Source organism: Narcine bancroftii, chromosome 9 (genome assembly GCF_036971445.1).
Source record: "Narcine bancroftii isolate sNarBan1 chromosome 9, sNarBan1.hap1, whole genome shotgun sequence".
Taxonomy (NCBI): Eukaryota; Metazoa; Chordata; class Chondrichthyes; order Torpediniformes; family Narcinidae; genus Narcine; species Narcine bancroftii.
In genome coordinates, this window is record NC_091477.1 from 110,810,504 (window position 1) to 110,833,794 (window position 23,291).

The 23,291-nt window shown below is 42.1% G+C and overlaps 1 protein-coding gene across 1 annotated transcript in view; it reads left to right on the forward strand.

Annotated features, from left to right (window-relative positions):
• LOC138743606 (collagen alpha-5(IV) chain-like) overlaps positions 1-23,291 on the forward strand; it is a 138,334-nt gene that overhangs the window by 86,206 nt on the left and 28,837 nt on the right. Inside the window, exons 27-35 of the mRNA XM_069899121.1 lie at positions 27-119; positions 965-1,069; positions 2,973-3,070; positions 4,355-4,505; positions 7,873-7,986; positions 10,997-11,161; positions 15,590-15,679; positions 20,722-20,856; positions 22,541-22,639. Coding sequence (XP_069755222.1) covers positions 27-119; positions 965-1,069; positions 2,973-3,070; positions 4,355-4,505; positions 7,873-7,986; positions 10,997-11,161; positions 15,590-15,679; positions 20,722-20,856; positions 22,541-22,639 — 1,050 coding nt within the window. The remainder of the gene's footprint in view (positions 1-26; positions 120-964; positions 1,070-2,972; positions 3,071-4,354; positions 4,506-7,872; positions 7,987-10,996; positions 11,162-15,589; positions 15,680-20,721; positions 20,857-22,540; positions 22,640-23,291) is intronic.

Consider the following 23,291-nt stretch of genomic DNA (forward strand, 5'->3'; position numbering starts at 1 on the left):
TCATTCTCCAATGGTCTCTGCTTCAGGTGAAAAAGGACAGAGGTGTGAATGCAAGAATGGCCCAGGACCCCCAGGGCTTCGTGGAGAAAGAGGAAAGTTTGGGCCTCAAGGTGCTGAAGGTAAGATCCAGCAGGAAGGATGGAACAAGTTCTAAGCAAACATTGCATCAGCAAAATGGAAGAACTAAAAAAAACACAATGCTGGAGAAACTCAGCAGGTCACACTGCATTCTTTATATAGTAAAGTTAAAGGTACATAACTGATGTTTCAGGCCTGAGCCATTCATCAATGTATAGGCAGGTCCTAAATAAAATAGAGGGGAGAAGAGCACAGGTCCACAGGCACGGTTATGGTGAATATGGGAAGGAAGGCACAAGAGGGAGGGTGTTGGGTGGACCTGAGGGGGTGGGAGGGTGGTTGGTGGTGTGAGGGGGAAGGGAAGCCAGAGGGTAAGGGCAGGGATGAGGTCTGGCAGGCAGGGGAGGTCAGAGGCAAGTTGGGCAGGGGAGATCAGAGGATCAATGCCCAATGCAATTTTGTTATTCAGTGTTATCCTTTTTAGATTCAGAACCTTGTTTTTTTCTCTCTCTCTCTCGCACCCTTTTAAAAACTCACTAGCTTCTAAGACTAACTTCTTTTCATCAAAATCATATTAAGTTCGCAAGGTGTTCTTCCCACCTTGCATGTCTTTTTAGCCTCATCCAAATCAAATATAATTAAGTTTGGTAGAGCAACTAAAAATGAAACTTCAAATTAATGATAGATTGCACAGACTGATGCTGCTGGATGAGATTGGTCAGTTGGGAATCTCCAATAGTTTAGAAAGCTCACGGACCTCTGATGTGGAGCTGGGGCTTTCACTGCTCACTGGTGGTGTTTAACCTGAAATATCCGTTTTCCAGCAACAACCCCCTGATCCTGTGCTGGGGTGAGCTGGTGTAAACTTTCAATGTGGTGTTTGCAGGTGATCCTGGGCCTCCAGGCTGTCTTGGTCATCCAGGCGCTATGGGAGAGAAAGGAGACATAGGTCCATCAGAGAGAGGACTGCCAGGGCCTCCTGGCCCCAAAGGTACAGCACTTTTCTGTGGCTTCTTGTATTTTCTTCAGGTCCTCTTTGTGCATCCTAAAGCTCGGGTAAGCTAGTACAAGTGGATTAAAACAAGTGCATTTTATGATTTGAGAATTGCAATAATTGTCTTCCCCATATAATGCTTATCTTCAGATATTGGAATTCTAAAAATCAGAATCTGTGAGCTCTATGCTCAGTCAAACTTCAAACAGTACCAGGATTGAGGTCCATTTTTCATTGAGGCAGTCTGGTGTATTACCTCAAGGCTCACTGTAATCTAAAGTTAGCCAGCCATTCTGCCCTTCTACAGTTATCCTTTTTGACTGCATTCAATCTGTACTCTGATGTTTTGCCTATTCAAGGACTTATCTAAATGTCTCTAAGTAATGATTACACCACTTTGTCTGGCAACATACTTTAGATCAGTTGTGGGCAACTTTTTTTTTAACCAACTCACATTCAACCTTCAGCAATCCCTACATCAAAAGTGCTCTGTGATTAGTAAGGGGTTGCTGAAGGTGGTATGTGAGTGGGAAGGGAAGGTTGAGAACCACTGCTCTAGACCCAATTGTTACTGAAATATTTTGCTTGAGAAAAATTGTCATTGGACTATTTCCTTTGGAGTTATGAAACCATACACATAACGAGTCAATTATGTGCAATTAAAAATGATTTACAATTTTTTTCTTTCCACTCACAGACCACCTTAAGTAATCCCTTACTAATCACAGAGCACTTATGGTATAGGGAATACTTAAGGGAGAGTGTGCTTTTTTAAAAAAAAAAGTTGCCCACTCCTGATTTAGATGTTAATTGTTCCTTCAGATCCCTTTAAAAGTTGTTTCCTCTACCTGAAACCTATCTCCTCTTGTTATCGAGAGCCCCACTGGAGGAAAAATGTTGAGAACCTCATTTATGCCTCTCATAATCTTGAGTGCCTCTTTCAGGTCATCCTTTGCTCAAGGAAAACAAACCCAACAGACCCAATCTCTTACCAATCTAGGTACCATCCTGATAAATCCCCTTTATGCTCTAGGATTGAACACAATGTGGCTTAGCTAGTGCTTTGTAAAATTGGCACATTAAGTCCCAACTGTTATATTTTATGCCTTGACTTATGACATGCATCTACACAGGTACAAGTTTCTTTCTCCACACAAGGCTTAACAATAAATACTAAGTAAGTGGATTTGCTGCAGGTGGTATCAATAATATCATGTGAGGAAGGTATTATACTATTCTAGTCTTACTGTATGGAACTAACTAGCTGCTATAACATGCAACATTTCCCCTGCTCTCCGTACTTGCTGGATGCATCACAGTATGAAAATAATATTCATTAGAGTTACTCTCGTATGGAAAGCAATAATAAATATAAAAGATAGATAATTAATGATCACATTAGTGATTGACAATAAATTTCAACTCCTGTCATTCTACAAGTTTGGAGAATGTGAAGGCACCCAGTGCGAGTAACATGTGGGTTAACACGTTCGCTTGACCACATTGTGTTACTGATGATGTAGCCAATGGGCAAGCACTTTTCATGCATTTAAACACAGTGGAAGTCTACGTGCGAAATTGGCAGCTCAATGTTGGCAGGGGTGGCATTTATCTTCCTACTGATTGGAGGCAAATTCCAAAGTGGACTGAAAGAAATGGCAACTCACGTAACTCTACAGTGACTTGATGGTGCATTTTGGTGCAATTATCAAGTAACATAATACACCAGGAAGTGAAAGACCCAATAATCTTTATCATGGATTGGTATCCTCGAATATTACATTTTAACCAACTTTTCATCAATCTGAGCCAATATGAATTTTCCCTTGTCTTGATCTTAATCACCTATCAAATCATATCCCCCAAGTTATTATTTTCTGTATACTTGTTTTGTTAATAGGTAACCAAGGCCTTAAAGGATTAATCGGACCTCCAGGAATTCCAGGAAGAGCAGGAGCACCTGGAGTACCAGGAGTACCAGGAACGAGAGGCCCCAAGGTTGGTAGATCAGCAGGAATTTCTCAGCTTTGCTCACGGTAGAATCATTCTCCGGCATTGCTTCTGAAAGCTTGCAGTGGACTTGTAATTTTGAAACGTGATTGCTCACGCTTTCCTATGAATATAGGTAGGAAGACAAGCAGCTGGTCATGGAAACAGTATAATGGCAAAGTTTTCAGTTCTACACAGTTCTATTTACTGAGATGATGTGGGTGCCAAAGTTTAACACTGTAGCAAAGGGTTTCCCAAACCTTTTAGCTCATGGAAACCTTTTAGGGAGCACCTGGAAATTGCAGAACGTTAATTATTGTTTAAAAGACCTAGCATATACACAAGCATAGTAAGAAAGTAAATAAACTCACCAATAGGGGATTAGCCCACCCGGGCCCTAGGCTGAGCTTTAATAAGACCCCCATGACCTTACCCACCTTGGGCCCAGCTATTTCTGTTGCCCCTCACTCTCTGCCATAGGTCTGGACTACCCCTGCCATGTTAGACACTGCTAGTTGCACACCCCTCCCGTTGTTCACTTACCACAGGCTGGGCACCGGTACTTCAGAGCAACCCTCCTCGCACACGCTGCAAATCTTCAGGCTGCCTCCGCCAGCTCCTAGAAACCACTGCACACGTCACCCCAGCAATAGCGCGGCACAGACTCTGGCCCACAGGCACCAGCTTCACCCGCGCAGACAGTTATTTCTTCAACAGAACCCCTATGACTTTCCTTTGAACCCCTGGGTTGCGTAGAACCCAGTTTGGGAAGTGCTGCTGTAGCAGAATACAAAGCTATATATCAATTGCACCTTTATATTATCACAGAATGTTATTGGAATTGAAATATACTACAATTATATAGGAATGTGAGAGTGATCATCTGATTTTACATCATAATTCTTCATGCATTTTTCATCAGATCAACTTCACAGATCCGATTGTTGGGGAGGGTAAACTGTGAGGTGGGGCCCACAGGTTTAGTTGGTGATTGGAAGATGAGGTTTGCCGGGAGGTCTGGAAGGTGATGGTGACGTGACCTGGTTATGAATACAATGTGCAGATGCAATGAAATTCTTGCTACCTGCAGGTACATAAAAGACACAAAAAGTGAATAAGTATAAAAGGATAAACATTAACAGTTGTTGTCATGCAAAAAAATGTTTTTGGATGGCCTTTGGCATAATTTAAATATAGAAGACAATGAGAGAAAAAAAACTCTGCATTATTTTACACTCTTTTCAAATGTATTTGATATGAATAAACGGCATCAAATCCAACATTTATTTTCAGGGTAGCAATAGCTGTGGACCACCAGGAAATCCTGGCCCACCAGGTCCCCCAGGAAAGGTGGGCCTGCCCGGAGACAAGGGTGATGCTGGCCCTTCTGGACCTCCTGGATGTAAAGGGCATTCTGGTAATCACGGGGCTCAAGGTCCTAAAGGTATGAAACTCTGCTTCAATTTTTAATATTCTAGTAAAATTTCCTGGTCAATATCCTTGCTTAAAGATCAGATTAGATAATGGACAGAGTGGTTTACCGATAAGTTAGTGAAAAGAACACAAGGACATAAGAAATAGGAGCAGGAGTCGGCCATCTGGCCCCTCAAGCCAGCTCTACCATTTAATGAGATCATGGCTGATCTGATAATAGGCTTATTTCCCCAACCTGTCTTTTTCCCCCATATACCTTAATTCCCCTACCATGTAAAAATCTATACAACCTTGTCTTAAATATATTTACCATGTCTCCCTGATGAACGGGCCCCCCACATTAGCCACGGTCGAGGAGTGCAGAACCCTATCAGGATGAACCCACACAAAGTGGTGGTACTGAAGGACTGCACAAATCAATTGACGGAGGTCTTCACGGACATATTCAACACTACTGCAGCAGTCTTCATTCCACAGGGATCAGGAGAGCCATTGTCACCCTGGTACCCGAGAGGGTAACAATAGCAGGCCCCAATGACTGCCATCCTGTGACACTGACCTCCACCATTATGAAATGTTTTGAACGTCTGGTAATAGAACTCATCAAAGCACACCTTTCAGGGACACTAGATCCATTTCAATTTGCCTATAGAGGAAACCATTCCACAGATGATGCTATAGCCTTGTTGCTTCACTCCATCCTGGCCCACCTGGAGAACGGCACCTCATATGCCAGGCTGTTGTTCATTGACTTTAGCTCGGCATTTAATATGATCATTCCCCATAGGGTGGTGGAGAAGTTGTCCTCTCTGCAACTGGATCCTGGACTTCCTAATGGAAAGACCACAGTGGTGGAATGTCGAGCACCGTCACGCTGAGCACTGGCGCACTTCAGACTGTGTGCTCAGCCTGCTCCTGTTCATGCTACTGACCCACAACTGCATCACCAGATCCAGCTCCAACAGTGTCATCAAGTTTGCAGGTGGCACAACAGTGGTTTGTCTCATCAGCAACAACGAGGAGTCGCACAACAGAGAAGAGATAGAAAATCTTGTGAAATGGTTTGGGAGAAGCAACTTGAGTCTCAACATAGAGAGACAAAAGAGATGATCGTGGACTTCAGGAGGACCAGGAACCACACATCAGCAACTCTGTATTAGAGAGAGTAGCGAGCACCAAGTTCCTTGGATTTAACTAGTGACCTAATGTGGACACTCAACATCTCTTCACTTGTAAGGAAGGCATAACAGCGACTGGACTTCCAGAGAAGATTGAAGCACGCAAAGCCACTGGCCACCATTATGTCAATCATCTATAGGAGCCCTCAGGCATTGGACGTGGGCCATGTCTACCAAAGGTCATCTAGCAATAGGCAAGAGGAACGTTAGTAGACCCCAGCTTCACTTCAAGGACTTCTGCAAGCATGACATGAAAGCCTTAAAATTAACACAGAGTGCTGGGACGATAAAGCAGATGACCACAACAAATGGCGAGGTACTCTTCATCAACAACTAGAGCAAGGCAAAAGAGTGATCTTGAGTCAGTTTGAGGAGCAGAGAGCTTATCAAAGCATGCAGTGGACAACAATTCAATGGTGCCCTATATTTGCAGCAATTGTGGCAGAGCCTGCCGTTCCAGGACCGGCCTCCATAGCCGCAGTCGATGCTGCTAAACAAACCAGTAACTACCAGAGTCACAATCCCCATGGTCAATCATGAGCAATGGAGGCCAAGAAGAAGAATGGGAACTCTATTGAGAGCGCCCTGGCCGGCTGCAACACAGAGAGGTGCAGTTGCTGCACAGGACCCTAAGAGTGGCAGAGAGGATCACTGGAGTCTCCCTTCCAATCATCGAAATGATCTACTGGGATCGTTGTCTGAAGAGGGCGTACAAAATCATTGAGGACCCCTTCCACCCTGCACACAGCATCTTTCAGCTGCTCCCACCAGGGAAGAGATACAGGAATATCAGAGCCAGCACCACCAGGCTGAGGAACAGCTTCTTCCCAAGGGCAGTGAGACTGCTGAACGGCTCACACAAACCATCCGAGACTCTCATTTGTACAAAACAATATTTAGTTATTTTATAGATATAACATTTGTGCTGCATATGTTTTATTTGTCTGAATGCATGTTATATCTGGTTGTACATCTGCATGTTTTTGCACCTAGGACCAGTGAACGCTATTTCGTTGGATTGTCCTTTTACAATCAGATGACAATAAGCTTGACTTGACTCCACTGCGAATTCCATGGATTCCTCATCCTCTGGGAATAGCAGTTCCTCCTTATCTCCATCCTAAATCTACTACCTCGAATCCTGAGGCTATGTCCCCTAGTTCTAGTCTTCGCTACCAATGGAAACAACTTTCCTCCCTCTATCTTGTCTATTTCTTTCATAATTTGTTTCTAAATTCAAGCAAGTACAGCCCCAGATGACTCAATCTCTCCTCATTGGCTAGCTCCCTCATCTCTGGAATCAACCTGGTGAACCGCCTCTGCACCGCCTCCAAAGCCTTCCTCAAATAAGGAGACCAGAACTGCACGCAGCACTCCAGATGTGGCCTCACCAGTAGCCTGAGTAGTCGCAGCATAAGATCTCTGCTCCTAAACTCAATCCCTCCAGCAATGAAGGCCAACATTCCATTTGCCTTCTTGACCGCCTGCTGCACCTGCCAATGAACCTTTTGTGATTCACGTACAGGCATTCCCAAGACCTTCTGCATGGCAGTATGTCGCAATCACTTGCCTTTTCAATAGTAACTTGATCTTCCATTTTTCCTTCCAAAGTGGCTAACCTCACATTTACCCAACATTGTACTCCATCTGTCAGATCTTCGCCCACTCACTTAATCTAATCTCTTATCTTTCCACTGATTCTTCACAATTTGGTTTTCCGCTCAAAGTAAACTATATTAATGTGGTTAATATTAGTATAAACATGGATTGTAAACTGTATTGTAAGAAATAATTTTACAGTGCTTATGTCAGACACTGGGGCTTAATCCTTTCTTTATGATTCCCATAGGAACTCCCAGCAAAATGTTCCCTTCATCTTTTACTGTATCCATCTTAATATTTCAATATGCTTATCTTCTATTCTAACTCACATTTATGTAAATATACTCTGTAGTCCTGGAAAAATGCTATCTCTTCTTTACTTGGACATAATCATTTCAGAAGGGATAGGTGTGGAGGTTTTTGATTCTTCTTCAAATGACATGCTTGACAGAGAGGAGAGAAGGGCAGGGCATTTACACAGCATCTTTGACAGTGAAGCTCATTTATTTTGTGTTCAGTAAGAAGCCTCAAAAGCAGAACAAAAGTTCAGATGCTGGAAATCAGATGGAAATAAAAAATGCTGAAACTATTTTACAGGTGAGCCTGGAAGCCAAGGTTCCCAGGGGCCAAAAGGTCAACGCGGACTACCAGGAAGAGGCCTACCTGGTCCTATAGGCGCTGAGGGCCCTCGTGGGCCAACTGGTTCTCCAGGTATTAATCGTACTTTTCATCATAACATAACAATTACAGCACGGAAACAGGCCATTAGGCCCTTCTAGTCCGCACCGAACCAAACACCCCTCTCTAGTCCCACCTCCCTGCACAATGCCCATAACCCTCCATCTTCTTCTCATCCATATACCTGTCCAACCTTTTCTTAAATAATACAATTGACTCCGCCGCCACTATTTCTCCCGGAAGCTCATTCCACACGGCTACTACTCTCTGAGTAAAGAAGTTCCCCCTCATGTTACCTCTAAACCTCTGCCCCTTAATTCTTAACTTATGTCCTCTTGTTTTAATCTTTCCTCCTCTTAACGGAAATAGTCTATCCACATCCACTCTGTCTATCCCTTTCATAATCTTAAATACTTCTATCAAATCCCCTCTCAACCTTCTACGCTCCAAAGAATAAAGACCTAATCTCTCCCTATACTCTAGATGCTTAAACCCAGGTAACATTCTGGTAAACCTTCTCTGCACTCTCTCCACTCTGTTTATATCCTTCCTATAATAAGGCGACCAGAACTGCACACAGAACTCCAAATTAGGCCGCACCAACGTCTTATACAATCTCAACATCACCTCCCAACTCCTATATTCCATGCAATGATTGATAAAGGCCAGCATACTAAAAGCCTTCTTCACCACCCTATTCACGTGAGTTTCTACCTTCAGGGAACGATGTACCGTTACTCCTAAATCTTTCTGCTCTTCTGTATTCATCAATGCTCTCCCATTTACCACATATGTCCTATTCTGATTCTTCTTACCAAAATGAAGCACCTCACACTTATCAGCATTAAATTCCATCTGCCATTTTTCAGCCCACTTTTCTAAGCAGCCCAAATCCCTCTGCAATCCTTGAAAACCTTCTTCATTATCCACTATTCCACCTATCTTAGTATCGTCTGCATATTTACCTTGAGAAAGAAAATGATCATTTTGTGGCTCTTGAGTGACAAATTAAAATGACAACAATATTGAAGATCAAAAAAGAAACTGGAGATGTTAATTCAAACAGAAAATGCTGGAACACTCAGAGGGAGCTTCAGTGAGGAGAGAACCAGCATCAATGTTTCAGGACAATGATCTTTCACCATTTGTAACTGAAAGCTCCTTGACTTGCAGTATCAACTCCATTTCTCTCCCCACATGGTACTGCTGGACTTTGAATGTTCCAGCATTATCTGCCTGTATTTTGGATTAAAGATATGTGCTGATTTAGTTGCAAAATAATTGATATTTTCTTGTACCTTTGTGATTAGTTGATATCCCTTTAAAACCTTTCAATAATCCACATTAAATCTATTCTGAGCATCCCCTGAATTTATCCAAACCCCATCAAGAATATTCATTCTCCTGAGCTATCAGTGGTCAATTACTGGGAATGTTTTCAGTAAATTGTACGACATTTTAATCAGGATAATTAACTTAATCAAAGCCATTCAGAGTTTTTTTTTATTCGGACGCTTGCTGATGTTTTTCCATAACCTCGATAAAGGGATCAAGCCTGAAATGTCGGTTATGTATTTTTTTTAACCTTTGTTATATTAAGGACACTGTTTGACCTGCTGAGTTTCTTCAGCGCTGTGTTTTTACTTCTCCATTCAGAGCCTAATTTGTGGCTAGCCCTCAAGCTAACACTGCCTCTAAGGGTAATATTCTGATTTCATGTCTGTGCCCCAGGGAATAATGTGTGTGGAGATTAAACCAAATCAATTGATTTCAATAGCTGGAAAATCATTATCATCTTTTGCTCTGCCAGGTTCTTTTGCTATGAGTTGTATTTTGTACAGATTAAGAGCCTGAATTGAGTTAGAATTTTGAGCAAAGTGCCTTCTCAAAGTTATAAATGTCTGCTGAATCTCTCTTTACTTTGTATTTATGAAAGGGGTGGTGCAGTTAGCAATGCTGTTGGAATCTGGTGCAGTCTGCAAGGAATTTGTATGTTCTTCCTGTGTCTGCGTGGGTTTCCTGCACCCTTCAAAACCTAGCAGGTGTTGTAGGTGAATTGAGTGGAATTGGATGGCTCGGGCTCATGGGCTGAAAGGGCCTGATGACGTGCTGTATGTCTAAATTTTTAAAAAATATATATGTAATAATCTGAAAAGTAATGATTGATTCAATGAGCAGATGTGAATGAATTTGCAATAAATATACATTAGTGTTGTAAAGAAGTTGAATTAGATCTTACTTTCCAGGAAAATCAAAACAAAAAGTGCAGTTCTGGAATATTTAATTTTTTTAAATTACATTTTAAATTTGGACATACAGCAAGGTAACAGGTGCTTTCAAGCCCAGGCTGCCCAATTACACCCAAACAACCAACAACTCCCAGTACATTTTGAATGGTGAGAGCAAACCAAACACCCTAGGGAAAACCCACGCAGACTTGGGGAGAATGTGTAAACTCTTTACAAACAGCGCGGATTCGAGCCCTGGTCCCAAAGGCTGTTCCTGTAACAGCGTTGCACAAACTGCTATGTTAACTGTGCCATCCAATTCTCAAATAAAAACTGAAAATACTGGAAACACTTGTCAAATTATTCAGCATCAATTGAGAAAGAAATGGAGCTAATATTTCATGTCAGATACACCTGAAACAATAACTCTTTCGTCTCACCTGCTCAGAGTTGACACCAATTTTTGTTCCTGTTAAACTTTGTTTTGTACAAGTTAAAATACTATGGGTTCTTCATCTAACAGAAAATTTGATTTAAAAAAAAAACCTCATGGTGGTTTAAAATACACAATAATTGTACATAAAAGGGGAAGGATATCAAAAGATAAGGGGAGTGAACAGGTCAATGAAGCCAGTGGAGGGATACGGTCCCAATGCAGGCCAGTGGGACTTGGCAGAATTCAGACTAGAAGGGCCAAAGGGCCTGTTTCTGTGCTGTAATATTCTATGGTTCTAAGTGAACTCTGTGGAGTATAATACATTAATTATCTGGTTGTACTCGTGAATTTTTTTAATGGAGGAAATTTATATTTACAGGATTACCAAGTCGAGGATCAATGGGTGATCCAGGTATTGCAGGAATTGGTATTCCAGGTGCCCCTGGAATTCCTGGGTGCCTTGGGAATCCAGGCCCTGCAGGCTTCCCTGGACAACGAGGCCCACCTGGACAACCAGGATGGCCAGGAGCACCAGGAAGATCAGGTAAGCTGCCCCATCTCACTGTGAAGAATAAAACGTCTACAGAAATGTGGAGACACAGACAAAGCTCATCATAAAATTTGAATAAATATATGTGCAGAAGTTGAGATGTTCTAAAGGAGAGTGATTAGTATAGCACAGAACAGGCCCTATGACCCAACTCCCCCCCCCCCCCCCCCCAACAACCAGGCTGGGCTAATCCTATTTGCTAGCATTTGGCCCATATCCTTCAAAATGCCCTCTTATCCATAAATTGTCCAAATTTGTTTTAAGTTTCATAATTGTACCCTTTTTCAGCTTCTTCTGACTGCTTGTTCCAGACACTTACTACCCTCTGTGGAAAATGTTGCCCCTCGTCCCTTTTCTCTCTCTTCTCACCTTAAATCTGTGCACTCTTGTTCTAGAATTACCTTCATTCAGGTGCCTTGCCATTCGACGAGGGTGGTCATGTCTCTTCATCCATCATGGTCTCTGACCCTCTGAATTATAGTTGTTGCCTCCCCTGTGCCTAACCATTATCTTAATCCTTCTATCAATTTCATTCTGTCTACCTCTACTTCTTTTTCCTTCAAGCTTTCCAGTTGTAACTAAATGCTCTAATGTATCTCTTTGCATGATGTGTCCAAAGAATTTTGATTGCTGTTTTCTGGCATGAGAAAATATCCCAGCAAGTCACTGAGTGCCAGAATGTGCTGCTGGGTGGGCAATGAGAGCAGGATTTGATCAGGACATTCAAATGGGGAGCAAAAAGGAAAATACAGAGGTCTGGGGATTGGGCTAGTTGGACTGCTCTTGAATAGCACCAGCTATTAGACAGAATGGCCTCGTTTTGAAGGTTCTGTTGTCTTTAATTCCCTTCCCCTGCATCAGATAATTGTTGCAACCTTCTTCACTGAGATCTGATGTAAGACCTTGATGCTTACAAACTATCCTTTCTGCAGAAATATTTGTAATTGTTATGCTTTGTGGTATGAAAAATTGCTGCTTAATCTCTCTACCCTAAAAAAGATTATTCCCTCAGACATGTATTTTAGTGAAATTAACTTTAAATTTATGAATGAATGGCTCATTTAAGACTTTCCAGCTGTTATCTTGTGTATTTATATTTTGCATTGCATAAAATATTTAAATATCTGCTTAAAAATTGTCCTCTTTTCCTTCCTGGGCTGCTGTCTGCATGGAATCTACAATATGGTTAGTTGTACCAGGGGCTGCATGACTCAGCTTCTAGACACTAAAACACCCAAGAACTGGTGTATGTCATTAACTAACTGAAAAATGGAATGAATGCCGCATTTACTGCCAGATCTCTGTGAGCGGCTATCTTTAGATCAGCAGCGGTCACTGTTGCTTCAACTCAAACCACAAATTCTTGCTCTTTGCTAAAGGTTGTTGTCGCCATGTGGTGTTGAAGTGAGAAAGGGAGATTTTCTTAATTTCCTTGCACTACTTTGAAACATATGGAATATGTCAGTGATTTTTTTGTTGCATTCTGCTGGTTCAAGCATTTCTTTGTCTGGGCATATAGACCTAGTGCATGTGATATCTCTTTGTGGTTTCCCGTCAAAATCTGCCTGCGTCTACTGTCCTTGGTGCTGAAAGAGTGGAAAAAGCATTGTGAAACACGAAAGTCTGCAGACATGGAGATTGTCATTAAAAATGCACAAATGTTGGAGGAACTCAGCAGGTCTCGCAGCATCCATAGGAGGATAAAGATATGTAACCATCGTCTTGGCCTGAGTCCTCCTTCAAGTTATGGATCCATTGTTCATCAGTTACCACACAGACGTCAGTGGAATTGACTAAACTTCAGTCAAGATTGCACTGTTAACATTTTCAACCTCTTATCTTTGCCAAATGACCATTTTCTGATCCCTAAAAAAAACAATCTTTGAGTTATTAGGACATGCCAAAGAATTATTAGTGAAATTTAATGTATGAAGAATCTTTGTGTTCAGGAAAGTTTTCTAAATCAATATGTAGAGGTACCAACGAGAGAGGATGCAGTAGTTGGTCTCCTATTAGGGAACAAGATAGGCCAGGTGACAGATGTATGTGTAGGTGAGCATTTTGGGTCCAGTGATTATAGTGTCATTGGCTTCAAGTTGATTATAAGTCTGGTGCTCATGTTGGAATTCTAAATTGGAGGAAGGCAAATTTTGTGGAAATGAGAAAGGATCTAAGATGAGTGGATTGGGATATTTTGTTTTCTGGAAAGGATGTGTTAAGTAAGTGGATGGCCTTCAAGGGCAAAATCTTGAGTGCAGAGTTTGCATGTTCCTCTTAGGATTAAAAGCAAAGTTAACAGGCATAGGGAACCCAGGTTTTCAAGGGATATTGGCAATCTGGTTAAGAAGAAGAGGGAGATGTATAGCAAGTCTGGGAACCAAGGAGCTAATAAGGGATTTAAAGAATACATAAAAAGCAAGAAAATACACAAAGAAAGAAATCAGGAAGGCAAAAAAATGACATGAGATTGCTCTGGCAGGTAATGTGAAGGTAACCTGTAGGGTTTCTATAAGTATGTTAAAAGTAAAAGGATAGTAAGGGACATAATTAATCCTCCAGAGGATCAGAGTGGTTAACTATAAGTCTCACGTAATGGGTTAGGGTTTTATACAGTTTTATTTTCATTAGTATTTACTCAGGAAATTGGCATATTGCATAAGAAAGGAAAGGAAACAAACAGAAGGATCATGGAATATGTGGAGATTAAGGAGGAGGTCCTTGCTGCCTTACAGTAAATAAAGGTAGATAAATCTCCCAGACTGGATATGATATTCTCTTGGACCTTGAGGGAGACTAGTGTAGAAATTGTAGGGACCCTGGCTGATATATTGAAAATGTCCTTAGCCACAGGTGAGGTGCCAGAGGATTGGGGGTAGCTCACGTGGTTCCATTATTTAAAAAGGGCTCCAAAAATAAACCAGGTAATTATAGGCCGGTGACCCTGATGTTAGTATTAGGTAAATTATTGGAAGGAGTTCTGAGAGACAGGATATATAGGTATTTGGACAGTTATGGGCTGATTAATCTTCGTCCGCGAAGCCAAGCCAAAGAAGAAGAGAGAAGAAAAGGAGAGTCAACAATGCTTTGTACATGGAAGTTTGTGTTTAATGAGTTTTTTGAGGAGATTACCACTAAGGTAGATGAAGAAAAGGCCGTGGATGTTGCCTACGTGGACTTTAGTTAAGCCTTTGAGAAGGTCTCACATGGGGAAATTTAGTTCAGAAGGTTATGGCACTAGATATCCATGGAGAGGTTGCAAACTGGATTTGTAGTTGGCAGTGTGGGAGAAAGAAGAGAATGGTAATGATGGTTGCTTTTCAGACTGGAAGCCGGTGACTAGTGGTGTGCCTCTAGTGCCATATTGGAACCATTGTTGTTCGTTGTTTATTTCAGTGATCTGGATGATAACTTGGTAAATTGAATCAGCAAGTTTGCTGATGACACAAAGATAGGAGGCGTTGTAGACAGCGAGGAAGATTTTCAAAGCTTGTAGAAGGATCTGGAAAATGGGCCAAAAAATGGTAGATGGAGTTTAATGCCGACAAGTATGAGGTGATGCATTTTGGAAGGGAAAACAAAAGTAGGACATACACAGTAAATGGTAGGGCACTGAGGAGTGCGGAGGGGCAGAGAGATCTGGGAATACAGATACATTGTTCCCTGAAGATGGCGTCACAGGTGGACAGGGTTGTAAAGAAAGCTTTTGGCAACTTAGCCTTTATAAATCAAAGTATTGAATACAGGAGTTGGGATATTATGTTGAAAGTTGATTAAGACATTGGTGAGGCTGAATTTGGACAATTGTGTGCAGTTCTAGGAGCCTAACTATAGGAAGGATATCAATAAGATTGAAAGAGTGCAGAGAAGACTTACTAGGATGTTGCTGGGTCTTCAGGAGTTGAGTTACAGGGAAAGATTAAACAGGATTTTATTCCTTGAAGCGAAGAAGAATGAGGAGAGATTTAATAGAGCTTTATGAGATTATGAAGGGTATAGACAGAATGGATGCAAGTAGGCTTTATCCACTTAGATTGGGAGATAAATACAAGAGGTCAGTTTTAAGCTTAAAGGGGAAAGGTTTAGGGGGAACATGAGGGAGAAATTCTTCATTTGGAGAGTGGTGGGAGTGTGGAATTAGCTGCCATCTGTGTGGTGAATGTGGGTTCAATCATGTGTTTTAAGAATAAATTGGATAGATACATGGATAGAAGAGATCTGGAAGGTTATGAAATAGGAGCAGTCAGTGGGACTAGCAAGATGATGGTCAGCACAGACTAGAGGGGCTGAATGGCCTGTTTTCTGTGCTATAACATTCTATGGTGCTATTTAAATATTTTGGATATATAAAAAATGTTTTATTCTTTGTCAAATGTATCCTTTGAGTCTTTGAATAATTTTGTCTTTTTTAAAATCTGAAAACAGGTCCAAAAGGTGAACCTGGTATAATGGGAGAGCCAGGAGCTGCAGGGTTAACTGGTCCTCGAGGAGCTGAGGGCCCAAAAGGAGATAAAGGTAAAGGATGAGGGAGAAGATAACTACATCAAAGGGGAGGGTGGGGGGACTTGTAGTGAGGAAATGCCTTATCAAAATGTTTCAAAGCTTTACATGCAAGAATTTTATGAATGGCTGATGGTAAATTGTTTTCAGAATCTAAAGGTCTTTGTCACCGGCTGGAGTCGTTGGGGTTAGGAGTTCACCCTTGGAGACTTGCAATAGACAGGAAGGGCTGTGCATTGTTCTGCATAATGTAAACCAAACTGAATTTAAGACCTGTATTTCTGTTCTCATCTATCGTCATGCTGTACATTTGGCTTAACAAATTGAGGATGAGTCTTCTTTGATGAGCAGAGTTAGATGACATAGCTACTGCTAATATTACTCCAAGTCCTCCCATTCTCCTCAGAGAGAAAGATTGCTTCTGAATTTCTGCTTGTTGTGTCACTACTGAGGCATCCAATGAAATAGTATGTCAGCAAGTAAATGCTGGAGCAAACACTCCCTATCAACGTTTTGCACACACTGTGGACTTAGCATAGTATTTGTGGAGCCTGCAGTGAATTCTGAAGCTGCCCAATCAGGACACCACGGGCTCTTCAAATGAACTCAAATCCAGCTGTGTTGTCCTCTGAGCAAGATAATTGAGTTGTATTGTGATGCACTGTGGTGCCAGTAAGCAGACACGAAGACTGAACAACAAGCTTGATTCTACTTAAAGTCTCCTGCTGTAGTCAGCTGTCACTCCGTGTAACTGACCTCGAGGGGCCGGATGTGGCTTGTATCCAGGTGGGGCTTGATCCATTCAGGTCAGCTGATTGACAGCCGGCCAGGTGTGGTCTGTCCTCTGGTGATCTTCCTGCAGGTACACAGGTCGCCCCCTGCGGTAGACTAGTGGTGTATCACCACATGCACGGCACAGAAATTGGACCTTCTGCCCAAATTGTCCATCCCTCCCAAGATGCGTGCCCATGGTAATTCCATTTGCCTGCTTTAATCATGTACCGTTTGACCTCCTTCCCATCCTAGTACCTACCCAAATGTCTTTCAAACACTGTATTCATATCTGCATCTTCCTCTGACAGTTTGTTCCATACAACCACCAAAAGAATTGTGTTCAACTCTCCTTTAAATATCTCAGCTCTCTTGTACATCAGACTATGAAGGCAAGCCTGCCAAAGGTCCCTTTCACTAATCTATCCAACAAGAATCTTGCACTCCAAGATCCCTCTGTGGATCAATCCTCCTGAAGTAGATTCAATTTACTATACATGATCCGTTAATGTTTGAACTCCCAAAATCCAGTACCTCACAAGTTACGTTCCATCTGCCACCACTCCACCTAAATGATCCATGTCTACTTTCACAACCTTCTTTGCAACTACTACACCACTAATTCTTACACCATCAGCAAACTTACTAATCAATCCAGATACATTCTCACCCAAATCATTTATTTACAAAGATTTGACAAACAACAATGATCCCACAACAATCTTGGAGGTCCACCGCTGGTTACAGGCTTCCGGTTGGAGAAACAACCTTCAGCTACCACCCTCTGCTCCTCAATACCAAGTCCATTTTGAGTACAGTTGGCCAACACAGCTTGGATCCCATGTGCCATGTCCTTCTGAATGAGCCATCTCTGCCAAATGCCTTTCTAAAATCCTGCACCTTCCATAGGTTGCAACCAGAATTTCAAGTTGTACTAGCATGGGAAGGATGATGGCAGATGAAATCTGTAGCATTACTGGGTGTGCAGAAGAAATCTAAAAAATGCCAGCCACAACAACATGAATTGTGCACAGAATGTTTTAACCAAAAATAGACTTTAGTCACAATAAATTATCTCCAAAAAAAACTGTACAAAATGTCTTCGTGCCCTTTGTTTTGTATCCTTGCATTTCCACCACTATAGTGCATTTGTGGCAGTCCGCTGCTGCGGCGATTGAGCCAGCACTCCGGGCGGCGAGTGCAACCAAAGGCCAGCAGCCCGAGCAGCGGCACTGGCCCTAACAAAGCGAACCGGCAGGTGAACAGCAAGAGCAGCTTAAAGGCCAGCAACCTCAAAATGACGCTGACCTTGCTGAGCAGCCAACAATCAGGGACAGTGCGTGGGGAAGAAGGGCATTATTATGCAGGAAAGTACCCACGTGCGGGAAGCCCGCTTTTGTTATGCATGTTGTGATGCCAGCCGGGCTGGGGGGGGTGGGTGGCCACGGAAGGAACAGTGCAAGTATAAAAGTCGGGCCTAAGCCCTAATAAAACTCAGAGCTTAACATGACTACACTATATGTTGTGTCTTCTTTCGAGTAGCACGTGGCTACACATTGTCACAATCATTTCTATTTAGCAGCATAACCTTTGGCACCTTGTCATTACACCCCCTCCCCTTCCCCCCCACCTCTGTCATTTGAGGAACTTCCCCTTGGTCTCAGCCCATTAATGCCCAGTAATGGAATGACCCTAGAGAGTGGTCCTTCCCCACAGTGCCCTTACATTGTGCAGTGAACTGAAATTCACTGTCTGTATGTAGTTCAGATGGCTGGCTCCTCCCTTGGCTCCACCCTCACCTGCCCCAATATAAACCCTAGTTTTCCCGCCTTACCTCAGATTCACCTGAGGACTATTGTGTCTACTGGCCATTGATTGTAAGCTATTAAAAGCCTGTTTTTACTCCTCACTTATCTCTGAGTGCAATCAGTCGCATTACACATTGGTTGCACCAAACTCCAGTTTGTCCCTGCAGCCTGGAATGTATCTGTTGACAGCATTCCCTCACCAACATCTCTGTGTGCTGAAAGACCAGCCGGTTTTAGGCAGACCAAAATGCATCTTTCATTGAGTTGATGGTCTTCCAGCAGTTCTGGATGTCTGACTTTGTGTCCATCCCTGGAAACAGTCCATAAATCAGGGAGTTCTCTGTAATGCTGCTGCTGAGGATGAACCCTGGTATCCTTCTCCACACACTCTGAGCAAATCTGCATTTTGCAAAGAGGTAGACAACTGTCTCCTCTCGATCGCAGTCATTTTGGGGCAACATGCATTGGAGGTCATGTTCTGATTGTACAGGAAGGATCTGACTGGAAGGGTTCCTCTCACTCCCAGCCAGGCCAAGTCCTGGTGCTTGTTTGTGAGCGCAGATGATGAGGCATTACACCAGATGACCTGGACGGTCTGCTCAGTGAACCACCCCAGTGTGTCCATTGAATCCTTGTCTCTCAGTGTCTGCAGAATGTTCTGTGCTGACCACTGCCTTGATGGTATATTACATTATATGTAATATAATGTTGTTTGCTTGTCAAAAATTACATCCTTATGAAATAAAGTCTTGCATTACACCACCCCATTCAGGATAACTCTATCACAACTGGAGTATTTTTTAAATAGGAAATGCTACAGGCAATGTGCATAGAGCAAGCTGCCACAAACATCATGGTGTTAATGATCAGATACACAGTTTTAAAAGAATTGATTATTTTAACAGGATCTAATACAATGCCAATAATTGTAATCAATCGCATCAACTCAAATACACCAATTTTAAACCCTTTATTTTACCCATCCTGTAAATTTTTTGCCAGTTGCTTAAGGCTTGATTTCTGGATAACTGTGGTTTTACTGTACCTAGTACTTGCGTGCTTGACCTCCAAGGCTGTTTGAAGATTATCTAACACCTTCCTGGTGCATTTGTAAATATATTGGTTGATATGGTTCATAGGGCGATAAATAAAGAATTACAAAAAAAGACAATCGCTAGATTGTGTGTGAGAGCAAGTAGATTGTTTGTCCTGAACGTCTCCCACATTGTAAAGTCTGTTCTCAGTTAATCCCCATTTTAGCATGGTTGAAGTATGAGCATGACTGATTGGAAAATCACAGCTGGGAACTTGTCATCGGTATTCTGTTGAAAGGCTAACGTGCTCACCATGAACTTTAACAGTGCAAGTTCGGTGCCTCCGAAGAATGGAAACTGACAAACAGGGTCCCAATATCCTTTGTTCAAAGTACAGATTCTAAATCAGAAAAGCTTTGTTTAAGGACATTAATGAGCACAGTAATCATTAAAAGTATGACATAAACTTTAATATGTAATAGTTTAAAAAGTCAAATCTTTGTTCCTGAAAGTAGAAGATTGCAGGGGAAGTACACCTGATGAAAATAAAAAACAATGTTCCCAAAATTCCCATTTATTAATTTTAAACATTCCCTGGATCTGAGGTTATTGGCAAGGTCCACATTTATTTTCAATTATGGTAGCCCATTTGAACTACATTGGTTCATGTAATGAAAACACTCACATAGTTCCTGGATTTGATAGTATAGGAATGCCAATGGAGTTCTATCAATACGACTTTCTAATCAAGTCCCATTTTCTAGCATTTGTCCCTTACCCCATTAAACGTTTCCTATGCATGTCTGTTCATTTTTTAAATATTATAATTGTATCCATTCCTACCACTTACTCTGGAAGTTCATTCCTTATCCCCACACCCTCTGAGTGGAAAAACTCGTCACTCAGATCCTCTTTAAATCTTTCCTTCTCACCTTAAACGTATGGCCTCTAGTTTTACATTCCCCTAGCCTGGGAAAAAGACTGCGACTATTTATCCATGTATGCATCTCAGACTTTTTTAAATCAACCTCTAGAAGATCTTCCCTCTATGGCAAACTGTCCCAGCCGTATATTTTTGATTTAAGATGCCAGCTGACTTGGAGGAATACTTGATGCCCTCAAGCACCTGCACCCCATCAGTTTGAGAAGTTTCAAAATTTGCAATTTGCTGCATTGGATTCCAGAGAGATTTATATGAAGTACTTCTCCACCTACAATGCAGAGATGGTGGAAGGAGTGAACATTGGAGTGGTGGATAGGACAGGAATCAAGTGGGCTGCTTTACCAGGTGCTTTCAATTGTTGAAGAGTCTACAAATGAAGAGGATCCCATCACCCTCCTGAAAAACCAGGAAGGAAAGATGACAAGCATTTAGAGAGTTGGCAAGTGAGTCCCTTGCCCCACGATATCCATTTCCTGACTTGCTTGTTATGTTTTGATGCAGGTTCCAGAGGTTGTGCTGGACCAAAGGGTGAGAAAGGTGTCATTGGAATTAAAGGTCAAAAAGGTGAAAAGGGGAAGAAAGGCATTTCACCTGTAGTCACAATAAAGGGTGCAATGGGAAATTCTGGACTTCCAGGTAACTTGATACAGTTTTCAAACCATTATAGTGAATACACAATACAGTCCTTTTTTTTAATCAAGTTACCAGCTGTTTGGTAAAACATCTTCATCAGTGACAATCTGCTGTCATTACCAGCTAATCGATAAACCCTCTTTCAGGGAATCTCGGAAAGAAATTACAACCTTGCTGGTTTGATGATCAAAATCAAATTGCCTGACATGCCTACAAATACTAAAGTTTCTTTGAAGATGTTTTATTTGTGCAGTACACCAAGGAGCTGAGAACACTCCGTAGATCAGTGCTGAATGACCTGCTGCATCTCTCCAGCAAACTTGGGTATTGCATTTGACCCCCAGCATCTGCCATTTTTTCTTGTTGGAGAAACATTAAATTGACTTTTATTGAATTTAACATGTTTAATCACATAATAATGCTGACACATTACATTAGTTCAACTGACCTAAAAATATTTTGTCATTGATTTTCATTTGTACTCAGCATCTGATGCCGCTTGTGTCACTGTCCAAAAATAGTCAGCCGCCATTGATGGATTCCAGTTGCTCTGATACCTCTTCTCCATGGTCGCAATGTCCTGATGAAACTTTTTACCATGAGCTGCGCTAAGTTCATAAGGGAAGAAGTCCAAGTGCGAATGCAGAAAATGAATTTTCAATGATGTGTTACACTTCATGGCTTATGTATGCCTGAAGAAAATATGCATCAACATGCATTCAATCTATAGCAATGCAATTCATAGCATCTGTAGATGTGAGTTGCTTTTAAAGCCTCCCTGCATCTATCCTGACTAAGCATTCCCAGGCATAGTTAGCATAGCAGTCAATGCAATGCTGTTTACAGCACCAGCGATTGGGACCAGGGTTCAAACCCAACGCTGTCTGTAAGGAGTTTGTATGTTTTCCCCTGTCTGCGTGGGTTTTCCTCGGGAACTCTGATTTCCTCCCACCATTCAAAATGTACCTGGGGTTGTAGGTCGATTGGGTGCAATTTGGCGGCATGGGCACATGGGCCATAATGGCCTGTTACCGTGCTGTAAGTCTAAATACAAAATTTAAACATTTGGATTGACCACACCAGCTTGTTTTGGGGGCAATGTACGAGTAGACTTAAAATATGACAGGAAATCACAAAAATATGTTATATTGGAATGTGATAGGAAATTTGTAAGGTGATTTTCATGACCAGCAGCCCAAGATCCATAAAATGCACCCAAAAGTGTTCAGGAAGCAAATTCTTTGTTACTCAGTGAGGTCGGCACCCTATTCTGCATCTTTCACACTCTTTCATTTCCATTCCAATCAATGAAATTAACAATTGAGTGGCAATTTCTGTTTGTTACTGTCATATAGCATTCCCATTACTCCCAGTAAGTGAAGGCTTTGCACTGCCCTGTATAAAAGAAAATAAATGGATTGATGTGCTATCCCCAGGACTAATTGTATTTATCTCTCATTAGCTGGCTTAACAAGGTTATAGGAAAAGACCTGGCAGTGGGCTGTCTCTCTGCATTTATGACAACAACCAGCTTTGCCAGCTAAAGAAATAAATATCCAACAAGTGAATTTTAAAGTGGAGGGGAATCTACAAAAGGATAAGTGGGGGGGGGGGGGGGTGGGGGCAATGACAGGAATATTGTGAAATGGCAAGATGAAGTATAATCTGTCTCAACTTTTCTTTTCAGGACTGAATCAAGAACCAGGACCAAGGGGTGAGACAGGTTGCAAAGGTGCGCAGGGCCTCAAAGGCAAAGAAGGACTGCCTGGAGCTCCAGGTCCAAAAGGTACCAAGATTCAATTGCAATTCAGCATTCGTCACTAAATTGTCATGTTGTTGTGCCATATTTTGTTGTTTTTAACCATGCAAATGACACTCTCACCTCTGAAGGTCCTAATTCCAGCCTGGATGCAGTGTGAGAGTGGTGAGGAAGAGAGGGACTGGGGTCAGGCACTGGGATTCACCTGAAAGCCACTCCGTCAACCCCTTCATCGCCTGGTTCACTCATGTTGCCACCACGGCCAAGAAAGCACATCAATAATTCCACTTCCTCAGAAGCCCAGTGAAATTCGGCCTGTCTGCAATGTGTTGTACTAATCCTTCTAGATGCACTATGGAAAGTATTCTGTGCAGATACATCACTATTTGGTATAGGAACTGCTCTCCCCAAGAGTGCAAGAAACTACAGAGAGTTGTGAATGCAACTCAGGCCATTTCACAAACCACCCTCATCTCCATCGACTCCATCTGTATCTCCTTGAATGTGTTAGCACCCTCAAGAAAGCTGCTAAGCTATTAAAGGACCCATCCCTACATGTCTGTTATAATGGTACCAATTATCAAGAAGGGAGAATAATGGGCAGTCAATACTCAGGAGCATATTGAGTGACTGATGAGTTTGGGAAGTATCAGGTTCGGTGGGTTCACAGAGAGATGAG